The 13130-nt window shown below is 35.0% G+C and overlaps 2 protein-coding genes across 6 annotated transcripts in view; one reads left to right on the top strand and one right to left on the bottom strand.

Annotated features, from left to right (window-relative positions):
• Positions 1 to 17: 17 nt before the first annotated feature.
• On the bottom strand, positions 18 to 8234 carry LOC121322893 (uncharacterized protein C4orf45). Its single transcript, XM_041263444.1, has 5 exons — positions 8079 to 8234; positions 5711 to 5940; positions 3214 to 3272; positions 2798 to 2960; positions 18 to 333 (listed from the first exon to the last, which is right to left on the bottom strand). The coding sequence occupies exons 1-5, from the start codon at positions 8161 to 8163 to the stop codon at positions 262 to 264; spliced, it is 609 nt and encodes a 202-aa protein (XP_041119378.1). The 5' UTR covers positions 8164 to 8234; the 3' UTR covers positions 18 to 261.
• A 2172-nt stretch (positions 8235 to 10406) lies between these two features.
• Positions 10407 to 13130, top strand: part of rapgef2b (Rap guanine nucleotide exchange factor 2b) — a 149547-nt gene continuing 146823 nt past the window's right edge. For 4 of the 5 annotated variants that reach the window (XM_041263334.1, XM_041263318.1, XM_041263325.1 and 1 more), the window contains exon 1: positions 10408 to 11004. In XM_041263334.1, the coding sequence (XP_041119268.1) occupies positions 10930 to 11004 (75 nt within the window). In that variant the 5' untranslated portion in view covers positions 10408 to 10929. Of the gene's footprint in view, positions 11005 to 13130 lie in introns of all 5 variants that reach the window. The other variant, XM_041263307.1, reaches the window with a different exon arrangement.

Genomic DNA, 13130 nt, shown 5'->3' with positions numbered 1-13130 from the left:
CCTAGAATGAAGCTTCAGTCGATGGTGATTTAGTCACGCTGGATTGTTTCTTTCTATGGCCTTCCCTTCAATTAGGGAATTTCACCCTTATATTTTAAAATCAAAAAAGAAAATCAACACAGTTGGTAAATTTTAATTGGTCCAACCTACTTTCAGAGGAAACAACAATTTTGCTTTTAGGAGTTGTCTGATTTAATATTATTGATTATCAGACAAATGCCATAATAGTGGGTACGAGATGCGTTGGAAGCACTTTGTCCATCAGTTTCTTTGAGCAGAGTGAAAACCAATCGATTCTTCAGAGAAAACACTGGGACTTTGAGCTCTTCGATTCTGTTTGAAAATAACAATTTACATTAATAAAACAAACTATAACCTAATGGCAGTTATATCAAATATTCCTGGACATTAAACATGTTGTCCCTAGCTGTACAAAAGATTATAGCATACACAATAAAAGACAATATAATACACCTTTTATTAGCTATTCACTGAGTATTTATTATCGTTTTGTTCAAACTGAATTGTAAATATTTTTCCTGGACAAAATGTGTATTTCAGAAAATACTTCTCTCCTTTTTGCAGTATCATTTAAATCAAGTTGACACTGCATTTGTGTAGTTTTAACAACCCAGCCTTGACTCCCAGGGACAGCCGCTTCAGGAAATTCGTGGACTTAAACACTTGACTTACTCAATTACAAGGACAGCTTGAAGAAAAACAAAGAAACCTGCACCAGCTAAACCAGAAAAGTTAGTTTGGTGATGTAATATAGGCACTCTTAATTCCTGTCTTGCCTTTCATAGACAGCAGATGTCACTGTGTAGCTACTTCAGTAATGTTATATTAGGCAGAAAACACATCATCTCAGATAGTTGGGATTCTTTTGTTAGTTATATAATCCATTCCTTATAATAGACAGTTTTTAGAATGGAAATGGATTACGTGTTACTCTTAATGTGAATTAAAAAAAAATTGTCCTACTTTTTCGTGGTATGAATTATTTGTTTTAAGTGGTATGAATAATTTTTTTCGTGTGCAATAACTACATTGCCTGCTATTAATATAGTGCAGTCTCTTGGGTAAAACTAAACAGTGATTTAATTTTAGTGACAAGTCAACCTGGTACTTCTATCAATGCTGTGCTTTTCAAACATTTACTCATAATGAGTCCCTCAGAAAAGGATACTCCTCAGCAAAGAATAGCTCTCACTTGAACTAAACAGCCATTGTGATTTACCTACCAATCAGTTATGAGTATGTGCCCTTGTAAGCTATGGGAAAGCTCAGTGAACAACTGTGAGAACTGAAAACCTCAGAGAAAAGGCACTTCTGTTATTAGATCCTTAGGGACCTCTATCCATAACATGACAAGCATCACAAGTGACAAAATAAGTGGAATAACAAGACAACAAAAAGAAACATTGGACAATGAAATAAGATGCTTATTTTATAATCTACAGTGTTTCAGAACTCTTTTTAAAAAAAAAAAAAAAAAAACAATATCGCTGACATTTTTTCTCAAACTGTGATTTCATCATAATTCCAAGATGATTGCAACTTCTGATAGACACCTGTCTTTAGGGGCTGTTTCCAAACAGAATAGATTTGTTTTAAAAGATAGAAGGATATTTTTTATTCTCAGCTCGCCACAAAACACCTGTCTCTGTTTTTACTTTATCATCAATACAGGAGAAAAGAATCGCAACATTTCCTGTTGAATTCATGTAAAATTGCAGGTAATATTGCCAGGTTACTAAGTGTAGAATAAAAAAATTCTCAGAAATGAATTGCCAGGAATAAGTGTTGGAGAGTGTAAACCAGCCTGCGAGTTAGCCAAGGACCCTGGGGCAGCCTACTGTATCAGGTGAGAAATTGTTCCCCTGAAATTAGGCTATAGTTAATGACAACTATAAACTATTAATGTTTTACATTGGATGTTGTACAGTTGGCAATTTTTATTGCCAGTAATCTTGCTCAATATTTTACTGTCAATGGCAATTTGTGTACTATCAATCATTGAAACTGGCCCTTAAGTAGAATTAAATTGAACTATTTAATTTATCATTTAAAAGAATACATTTTATATAATGTCTGAATTGTTTAATTAAAGATAACTAGTCCCACATGTTCATTTCAGCACACATTCATAAACTACAGACTTTAAATGTGTGTGTGTGTGTGTATATATATATATATATATATATATATATATATATATATATATATATATATATATAATATATATATATATATATAATATTAGACTATTACATAATTGCTGTAAAGTCCTCTTACAGCAGGGATCTTCAACCCTGGTCCTGGTGAGCTACTGTGGATGCTGGTTTTCGTTTCAACCAATCTGTTAATTGAACCAGTTATTGGCTTAATTAGTCAAGATTAACAGGTGTTCCAGATCTTTAGCCACTGATGTAAAGACACATGTAAAACCTGCACGATAGGGGCTCTCTAGGACCAGGGTTGGAGACCCCTATCTTAGAGTAGATGAAGGCTTCTATACCAAGACAACTTTAAAGATACTTATTTCTGTGACACCAAAGGTTGAAATGTCCAGTACTGTATCTTGTCCAACTACCATTCAATGCTAAGCTATCTGAGGGTACAAAAGCTAAATCTAATTTCAAACACTGTGTCCCAGCTAATTCTATTAGATCCCGGTGAGATCATTCACCCTGAGCTCTGCAGTTGGCAAAAGACATTTGTGTAGTAATTATAGAAACTGACCGTAAACCAAAAACCGGGGACCTGTAAAATCACCGTATGAATATGAACCTACCTTTAATACACAGATTGGGGTAGCAGAAGGCAATTTCTTATCTCCGTATCGACGGTTCCATGTGCTGTTTCCATAACAGTAATCATCATAGAGGTTGTGAGTCCATCCTAGTTTACTGCGGGCTCTTCCGGGCTGCTCATCAAGGATATGTGGGGAAGGTTGCCTACAAATCAGATAATAGTAATAGTATAATGCAGGCTGTCATTCTATCTATTTTTATAACTGAACACTTTATTTATTTATTTTTTCCTGGGTTTGATATGCATTCAAACACAAAATCAACAAAAAAAAAAAAAAAAAATGTTTACTTGCATTTTCATTCAACTTCCACATTAAGATGGTGACTACCATGTCAAATTAATAAAATAGGGACATTGTGAGAAATAGTTTGAAGTTATTTACACTCCTTTACATACCATGGATTTTGATACCTGTGAGTCACTTTGTCTTCACAAGCCTGACGAAAATTCACCAGCTGAGGAGAAACATGGAAGATTTATTATACTGAACATGATTAGTTTAAGGGACAGAGAAAGAATACATATGTCTAGAAACACACTAAAATGGATTCAGATGTCTGATGGGAATTAATTTAAAAAACTGAAGTTCAGTCTTCTTTTTTTCTCTACCATGCATAAATAACTGATTATTGATGTATTTTCCTAACTGAGATATCATGAAATACTATATATAAATACGTGTGTTAAAACAAACAAACAAAAAAAAATGAATTTCATTAAAGTCCTGTTTCCTATAAAAAAGACACACACATACTAAAAGTATATTTGATTTTTTTTTTTTTTTTCAAATAAACTACATTGATTTTTTTTGCAATTTCGATACTACTTCAAGAGAACGGAAAACATAGAAAGAGCGATTGGTTGTAAAGGAGTGCCAACACATAAGACTTGCAGGAGTTTGACAAATAGGCCCCTTAGCAGCTTTTCTAATGATTTAGTGGACTGCCTTTTTAGTTGTATGTTCTTTAAAAAAAAAGGGCACTGCTGTACAATGCAGCATTACCTACTAAAACCATTTCAGTACACATTTGATTAATCCTAGGGATTTTCCATTGTATTTTTAATGTATGTAAAATAGAATACCCCTTAACTGCATTCACTATGCTTCTTTAAATCAACAACTCATTTTTTATTTTGGCCACTCCATATGCTGGCCATAAAGACATATTACAAGTGTTCTTGGCTCATTTTGAAACTAGGAACAGTTCATTTCAATGATAGAGCTTTTTTGCAGCCACATCAGATTGCTTTGGGTTAAACTACTTTACAAGGGGGATTCTACATGTTATTTATTAAGGAAACATGGGACAACTCGGTGGAACGCTATATTACACACATTAGTCAACCAAAACAGCAGCAACACTACTCGAGTATGAAAATCTGGTTAACATCGGACACATAGTTTATTTAGTTAATGTCCTGCAATGGAATTAACTCAAATGACATAGGCTAACCTACAATACTGTTGATTTATATTATGCTAGGTTTGTTCTTGGGATGGTGAAGTTGTTTTTAGTAGCTGATTATTTTTTCTAACTTTTGGGGAATAAGTATGTGAAATAAATATTACTCTTTGGTGGAAAAAGGTTGAATTGTTTTTACCGTAAGACCTTTCAAATCACTCACCTACTGACCATAAAAGGCTACCTTAACACATACAGTATAATGCAATGGGACTAGAGAGGGCCCACAGTAAAGTGTCCTTGTGGCATTCTTACATTGGCAAAACTGTACATGACAAGTTAAAGAGTTTAATAGATGATTTGGTGGCATAATGAATAATGTATAGCTGATCAAACATAATATAACACATTGGTTTGTTTTTGTGACCTTACCCCACACATGCTTTAATGTTAGTATTATTTCTGGGTTGCTATAAATACTGTGCATATTGAGTTTATAGATTATATACAATTACTTTCTGGTCATCATTCTGAAGTAAGCGCAAGTGTCACATTCCAGAAGTGTTTGGTCATTTCAGTGTTTTCTTTTTCAATTCTTCTTTTCCAGTCTTCCCTTATTGTACTGCTGCAGGTGTTGCTATTTTTAGAAAATTGCTTCCTGAAAACAATGGCATGGAGAATGGGGTAGTGGGGGATTGCTTTGTGTTGAGTAGTTATTTTTCACAGCACAGCTGTAACAGTAATATATTTAATTTTTACAAAGTGAAAAGAATCGTGACCTTGGCTAGCCAGCCTACGCTATATCTTCCCAGAGTAACGGTTCATAGTGTTTACACAGAGAGACCATAGGGTCTTCTATTCAATGCATCTAAACAATGAAATGGATAGACTTATAAATAGACTTTTCGTTCACATAAAGTCAGAAAAAAACAACATACAAATCCAAATTAACATGTATGTATACTAAAGTAATACAAAAATGACTACAAAAAATTTAGAAGTTTTTCGAGATTTACGATTATACTGTATTTACATGTTAATTTGGATTCATATGTTGTTTTTTTCTGACTTTATGTGAACGAAAAGACACACATTTGCCAGTTTTCCCACTGGAAATAGTGATATTTTGAAATATCACTGTTCTGGTCACAAAAGCAAAGTTTGTGGGGAATAATAGCCATTTTCTATACTTTTGAGGCATAAGCAATTAGGAAATAACACTTATTACCCAGGAACAAAAAAAAAAAAAAAAAAAGAAAAATTGTTACACAGTGTTATTAAATGATTGTTTATCATTATTAGTGTTTATATAGGTTTTACTCATTGAAGTAAACATATATAAACAATGTACAATTAAAATGTTTAATGTGTAGCAGGCTACTTCACAAATCATTCATACCAACAGATACAACAGGAAATATAAGATGAGATAGGACACATTCTCCTTACAATTAACCTGCTTCTTGAGCTTATACTAAAATGTATACAACCTTGAACTGCATGTTGCTCTTAAGAGTCCTGCTATTTAACACACTATACTCCAGGACTCCCCAGCCAACTCCTCCGACATAGCAGTGTTTAGGCATTGGAGCCGGGGACCCTGGGGCAGCACGATACAGGTAATCCAGCCTGCTCGTAGCCTCACGAGACATGTCGCCTTCGCCAGTGTGATGTGGGAAATCAACATTTTTTGCTCTGTAATCACCTATGCCATCCGGTCCTGAGGAGGTACAGAACAGTTGGACATTAAACTGTGAATGTGCAGCACACACTGTACAATAGACTAACAAGATGACAGTCAATTATCTATAGTTATTTTATCACAATGGTTAACCATTCATCCCCCTAACCTGTTGAAAATGAGGTGCGAATCACTTTTTTTGTGGAATTATTTACTATTGAATGGAATTGACTTGAATGCAATGGAATTGATTTTTAATTTAGCCCAATTTTACAAATCGTAAGGAGGTCAGATAAAGGCAGCTAGGTAAGATTTATTTTTTTTATTATTTAAGAAATAATTAAAGGGTGTATTGAATGTACCATTGAGTGTACGATGTGATAACTTGTCTTGCAAGTGCATAAAATCAGAGATAGAGTCATGATTGTTATTCTAGCAAGGAAGACAGTTGTCTCCTGTGCACCTGACCCCAAGGTGTCTATTGTGTTTAAGAATAACACTTACTATACATTATCCTTAGTTTATGTGCTACTTCCACTGTGATTCTCACTTCAACAAGCTGGTTGTGTTGTGATACAATTATTTATTAATACAATTTACACTTAAAGTGTTAAACTCCTTTCACACCAAGCGCGGGCTGTCAAAGTGTCACCACCCAGAGTAACTATTCATCTTAAGGAGGCTTTTCCACCAGTTGTGTAGCATAAAACAGACAGCATCCTTTGTATCTGTGGTTTTCCGCTGAAATGTATTTATTTAACCAATATGCCAAATTATTGTTTTTATTACCTTGTTCAGAATAAAACAGTGTATCTTTTTTCCATCAATAATAAGAACGATTGGGACAGGTTGTTTCTGAGTACAGAACTGCCCCTTTAAAAAACAAATAAATAAACCAGAGTTGAAAGGCCACAGCACAACGTTAGGCACCTACAGTGTCCAAGAAACTGGTTTCAGAAAGATAAAAGACAGAAAAAAGACTAGAAAACAGATTAACTCATTTATCTACAGTTTACAGAAAAAAAAAAAACGGCAGGACGGAGCGCGAGGAGTCAATGGCAGTCTGAATTGTTTAGCTGTTCAATGTTTCAGCTTAGAGATAATTAGTATTGATTTTTGCAGACTACCTGGGATGGGATCGAGAGGACAGATGTTATAAGGATGGACCAGAACAACACTGTATTGTGCAAAAAACTGTGCCATGTTTTTTTTTCGTACACGTTAAAAAGGGCTATACAGCAGTTGCGCTTGCTTGCGCATGCGTCAACCACTCCCGCTAAGAAAGCAGGGAAAAGGACGTTCACAATCTGTCACGTTACGCTGTTTTCGTTCTTGTATCATTTTTTTAAATTTGATTTATCATATTTGCCAGTATTTTACATCGTTTTTAATGTAATTTATCACATTTTTCAACCATCAAGAAAATAGTATGCACATATTTATGCTATGCAAAACATTGGGTCTTGTAAATTGTAAATTTGTTTACTTGGGAAACTTCTAATTTTGTCTTGTTTGGTCGTGAATTGTATTTTTTTAACATTGGTTGCCTGTTTCCAGTTTAAGTTTGCAAATATATATATATATATATAATAATAATATATAGATCTATGTATATATATATATATAATATAGATATATATATATATATATATGTTTATCAAATATTTTGACTAAGCAATTGCCTGCACCTGCACTACAATCTCACAGCTTACCACTTTCTGACATTACACACATCAATTTTTGGTACATGTGCCACATTGTGACAATGTACTACTTACTTTCTGACCTTAATCCGCTACCAGACTTGCTCTTGACTGGGTTTCATATCGATACAGTTCTACTGGCATGACGCATGTAACAACTCCAATGTGAACCGATGTTGCGATTTTTCCGAAACGTTACTAGTGCGAACTATATTGAAATACATACCGCGTTCTAGTTTTCCATAAATGCGACATTTACAAATCTTGCATGAAATACTGTACTACTATTTTGGCTTCTGGTATACTTTGCGATATCAGTTTGTAGTTTATGTTTATGTAGTTTTATTTTATTATTTTTTATGCCTCAATCCTAAAATTCTAGGTTATGCAAACATTTTGGCCATAGGTGTATAGTCCAGACTCAGACCTAATTTAACTAACTTGCATTAATAATAATAATAATAATAATTATACCTGTAAATAACATGCTTTGTCCAGTTGCTTTCGGGAGTTTTGGAATCCCAGTGCGTTTACAATGGTAACACACCTTGGAAGTCATCTTTTAAAAAAAGACAGGTATGTTAAAAATAAATAAATTAAGCGCTTACAAAACCTGGCAGCCGAGGGTCATCCTGTATATAACCTCGGCAATATTCTAGATGGGGCAGGGCCTGTTTGTCACAATTAGTTAGTTGCCATGGATGCCGTTGTTAAGGACACATTGCTACTGAAAGATCACAGTTCGCATTGCTAAGGTCACATTACGGAGAATGATATCCTCGTAGTAGATACTTAAATAATTGAGTTGTGCTGTGGGATCACTACCGCAGCACGATTTATGAAGGAAAGTCCTAAATGCTACATGGGATACAGTTTTCATTGTTTGTATTTCGTATGTGATTGTTTTTAAACAGTGGTAATTGTGATTTGGTATGCCTCTGTTTGGGTCTTGAAAAATATATTTTACTGTCAATTGGACCTTCCTGGTTAAATATAATACAAACTAAAATACGTTCTTGTGGTGGATTTATTTCTGTAATGTTGTTTCTACTATGTACTGGTTTTGAACCATGTGTATTGGCTCCTGCAGTTAGCCGATGGTTTCACTGAACATTGAAATGGGTAATTACTAGAATACAGAACATTCTCCAAACACATAACAGGTTTGGTCTAATTACCAATTTTTCACAAGGGCACTACCTATACAGTGGGGTTTCTATACCTAATTAAATATTGTCAGATGAAATTAGTACAGTATTTGGTATAAGTTTGTATTAAATTGGATTACATCTGAAAAAACAGTACATGCAGCTATTGCAGCTAAAAAAGCAACTGTTATTTTAAGATCATATCAAATTATTACTGCTAATTTCGCCATTAACAGTCTTATATATACCGAGCATCATAAGAAACTTATCACCTATATTTGAGCATCAAAATAAACGTATCACTTATATTTGGATAAAATTCACTAGATGTGATCGAAAAATAACAAACTCTATTTTAGAGCAGGTGCCGTGACTTTTTTTTTTTATTGTGCTGATTAACAATTGACATGCTGCAAAATGATCTGTCTTTCTTGTGCAGGTGTTGTGACTCTTGGTCTCCCAGTTCGTGGCCAGTCATTGACAGTGTGTGTCTGGTTATACCGTCTCATCAGGTTTGAAATTGCTGGCTGTGAGCACCCAACACAGTATGCTGCCCTAGTCCAGCCTCCAACATGTTGATTGCACAAAGGTGCTGCACTCTTGACAGATGTGGCATATTGCTTTTTTTTTCTATGATTTTCTTTATTGCTTTTATTCAGGCTTGCAGTTCAACAGCTGAAATCACTCCATATCCAGTGTCCAATAAACCGCCTCACTAATTAGGTGGTTAAGTTCATATGCTTCAGTCATAGTCACTCAAGCATGTCATGGTCAAGGATGAATGATCAAGTGATTATAATGCAACCAAAAACATTTATCAGTGTGCGGGCACAAATCCGGGACCTCTTGCACTGAACGATAGCGCGGATTCTGCTGTACAAAAGAGCCGGCTTCTTTGCAAGGAGCGTATATCGGGCTTATGTCTTTGTATGTAATTACATCACCCACCAGCCCTGTTGCTGCCTCCCTCCGTGCACGCTACACTCTCCCCTGCCAGCCTCAAGACCGCCCCGGACTTGCTCAGCAGGCACCAGTTCGATGAATGCGTGCCGGAGTACCTGCGTCCACTGCTAACACCAATGTAGCGACCTCAGTTCCCGCAGGCAGACGCATCACTCATGGCGATGCAATCCACTCTCTGTAGGAGGGCGGGCGCGAAACCAGGACCTCTCCACTGAAGCATAGCGCTGATACCGCTGTACAAAAAAACCGACTTCTTTGCAAAGAGCGTATATCGGGTTTATGTCTTTGTATGTGATTGTCACCTACCAGCGCTGTTGTTGCCTTCCCCCCGTGCACGCTACACTGTGTGTGTGTGCTGTGTGTGTATATATATATATATATATATATATATATATATATATATATATATATATATATATATATATATATATTGCTCACCACAACTTTCTATCTATAGGATTAAGCGGTTATAGATAAATAATGGACATATTCTCGATTTTATTCTGCCAGGAGACGATTTAATGTTATTCCGATTTTATTTCAAGGTGGCAGCACAGAGATGGACTTTTGTTAGTTTCGTTGTGTTATTCCAGTTTCTTTTGTAGGTGGCGCCAGACAGTTTTTTCTTATTGTATTTTTTCCTGAATGGTATTGTAAATGGGCTCGCCCTGAGTATTCTGTGTCAGTCACCATGGTGGCACAAAGCAGAAAGCTATGGAGGTTCACTCTTCTTATTAAGTGAACTGAAAACACCCATTTAACATATTTTGGGATTTTAACAACGTAAACATAAAGATCAATGATTTTTATCAATTTTATTGTAACCAGTATTTTTTTTTTATTTATTTAGAGGTAATGCTGGCGACTGTAGACTAGCTTTCTCGGGTTAAAACACTTAAAAAAACATTAAGATGCGTTTTAATTTGTTTTTTTAAGTGATCACAGAACCACTTTTCCCGATTTCCAAACAGAATTGAAGGAACACTCTACAGCGAACAAGTCAGAAGGAAACGTCTCCTGGTAGATCCCGAGTTTATCCTCTGGGATTGGGATCGTAACAGAAAAGAAACCCCGTGGCTCTCACTGTGGCCTGGGAAGAGATAATTTTGTTGTGAATTAAAAAAAAAAAGATTGGAAAATAGGACTGGATAGGTGCTGTCTGAATTGAACAACTACAAGACCCGGTTTCATCCAATATTTGTATATTCTTTACGATGAGAATGGCTTCTTACGTGGACAACAGTTTCCGACAGGCGGTGATGAAAAACCCGGCCGAAAGGACGCAACAGGTCAGAAAACAATATTTAATTTAAATGCACGTGTTTCCTCATCTTTAATATTAGCGTGTACTGCCTGTATGATCTAACTTAAGTCTTGTGCCAAATTGCCCAAGTGAGTATTTTGTATAGTGCCACAGACAGTTCATGTCATGTTTTTCTTCTCCACTTGACGAGTGACACAGGGAGACTGGGATTAATCCAGGGGTATTAGTCTAGTGCTAGCAAAACTGATCGTTATCTAAAGTGAAATGTTGTTTTCAGATAACTTTTACATTAGGTGAACGAGGACGGTTATTGTGTTTTTTTTCTCCTGTTAATCTGCAACTGACTATTTCTGTATTTACTACTAGTAAACGGAGGTTTCTTCTTTGGGGGGAAGGGGCATGGTCTTATGATACCACTGACTGATCAATCTTTTTTTTTTTTTTTTCCTTAAAAAAAAAAAAAAAAGTATTTCGTAATTGTCGATAACTGTTACATTTTAAATAAAAGTGTAGTTTGGTAAACCCAGAGTAACGCAAATCAAACAGCAAATCGCTTGGTAGTAGTACTGTAGTATAATATGGATGTTTTCTTTGTGGCTTTGCTTACTAGATGAATACACCAGCACAGGTTCAGAAATGCAGCATCTCTGCAACTGCAATGTGGTCCTCAGTCAAATAGTTTATGTAGACGACCCAACTGTATGAAACGAAGCAATATTCTAGTAGCTGTGGCCCTGTCAGACACTGCATTTATGTCTAATAATGGCTTTTTGGGATGACAAAATGTAGTGGGATTTGACACAGTCATTTTCCTTTCCATCACTGTTAATGCTTAATTTAAGTATATTATATATAATATATACACACACACACATTCTTCTATTTTGGGGAAGGGGCATGGGCTTGCGATGTATTTTTGTTGAGGATTTTAATGTTTTTTTTGAGTATTTCGTATTGTCCTGTAACTTTTTTTTTTTTTAAATAAAAACTGAATTTTTGAATTTATCAGGGTACAGTTTTGTTACATTTTGCACCATCAGCTTTGTTTCTGAGAAGTTCTTCCATTAGTAGCTTTTGTTAAATGACATGTAAACTGTTTAACATTTTAAAATATTCTACCAAATATTTAAGAAAAACATGTTTTATGTTTGTGTGGGCCAGTGTTTGTTGTGCAACTTAGTAGGTCATTATGGTTCATCTTTTACAATTTGCTCAAGATTCAATTAAGTTTTTTTTTTTTTTTTTTTTAATTACGCTGTCTTTCCATGGCATTTATAATTTGCTTAAAACTTTAAGCAGATTAGATTGCCAAAAAACGAGAGTAGGAAATCGCTCAAATAAATAAATAGAACAACCTTTTTCTAAATGTACAGTAACTCAGACTAGTCACATTTTGGAATAGCTGATATTTTTCTATTAAAAACATTTGAAAGTCATGCTTTTTAAATCGTGGTTTTATTAAATGGCCCAGGACAACAAGGCCCACTAGTGTTAAAATTGGAGAATGAGGTCATTACAAATCTATTCACCACCTCATAATGAGTCGGCTTAGTTTGCTAAAATTGCATGGAAAATGCAAACAATAACAATTTTTGCAAGAACCATGCCTGGGGAATATATAGGTATAGATAGATGGGTATCCATCCATCCATCCATCCATGTTGCTGTGTTAGCTATACAACAATAATGTGGTTTTCTATAGCGTCGTTCATGGTTGTCATTGCAAAGCAGTTTACCACCAAAAAAAAAAAAAGTTAATTAAGAAGCACTATTATTTAGTGTCGGAACCACTTCCAATTGTAAATTATTAATACATTTTCTGAAGTCACAGACATGAGGAACTAGATATGAATTAGTATAACAACCAAAACCAACCAGTAAACAATTGCAAGTAAAATGAAAATTAAGTACATCTAAATGTAATGTCTGGAATCTGTCTTTAAATGACCCAGGCTAAGAAACAGTAGTAGAACTAAAACTAGGCACTCGGATCTATTCACTCACTGTATTGAGTCTGTCTGTCTGCCATTATTCGTGGAAGTTTTAAATAATGCATTTTATGACAGTCAAAAATGTCTTTATATCCATTTAACAATAATGTACAGTAACGCAATCTATTAGAGAATGGTTAAACAGTAATGATCAAAAAAA

Source organism: Polyodon spathula, chromosome 1, assembly GCF_017654505.1.
Source record: "Polyodon spathula isolate WHYD16114869_AA chromosome 1, ASM1765450v1, whole genome shotgun sequence".
NCBI lineage: Eukaryota > Metazoa > Chordata > Actinopteri > Acipenseriformes > Polyodontidae > Polyodon > Polyodon spathula.
Note: the sequence above shows the minus strand (reverse complement) of the source record. Positions and strands in the feature narration are given on the sequence as shown.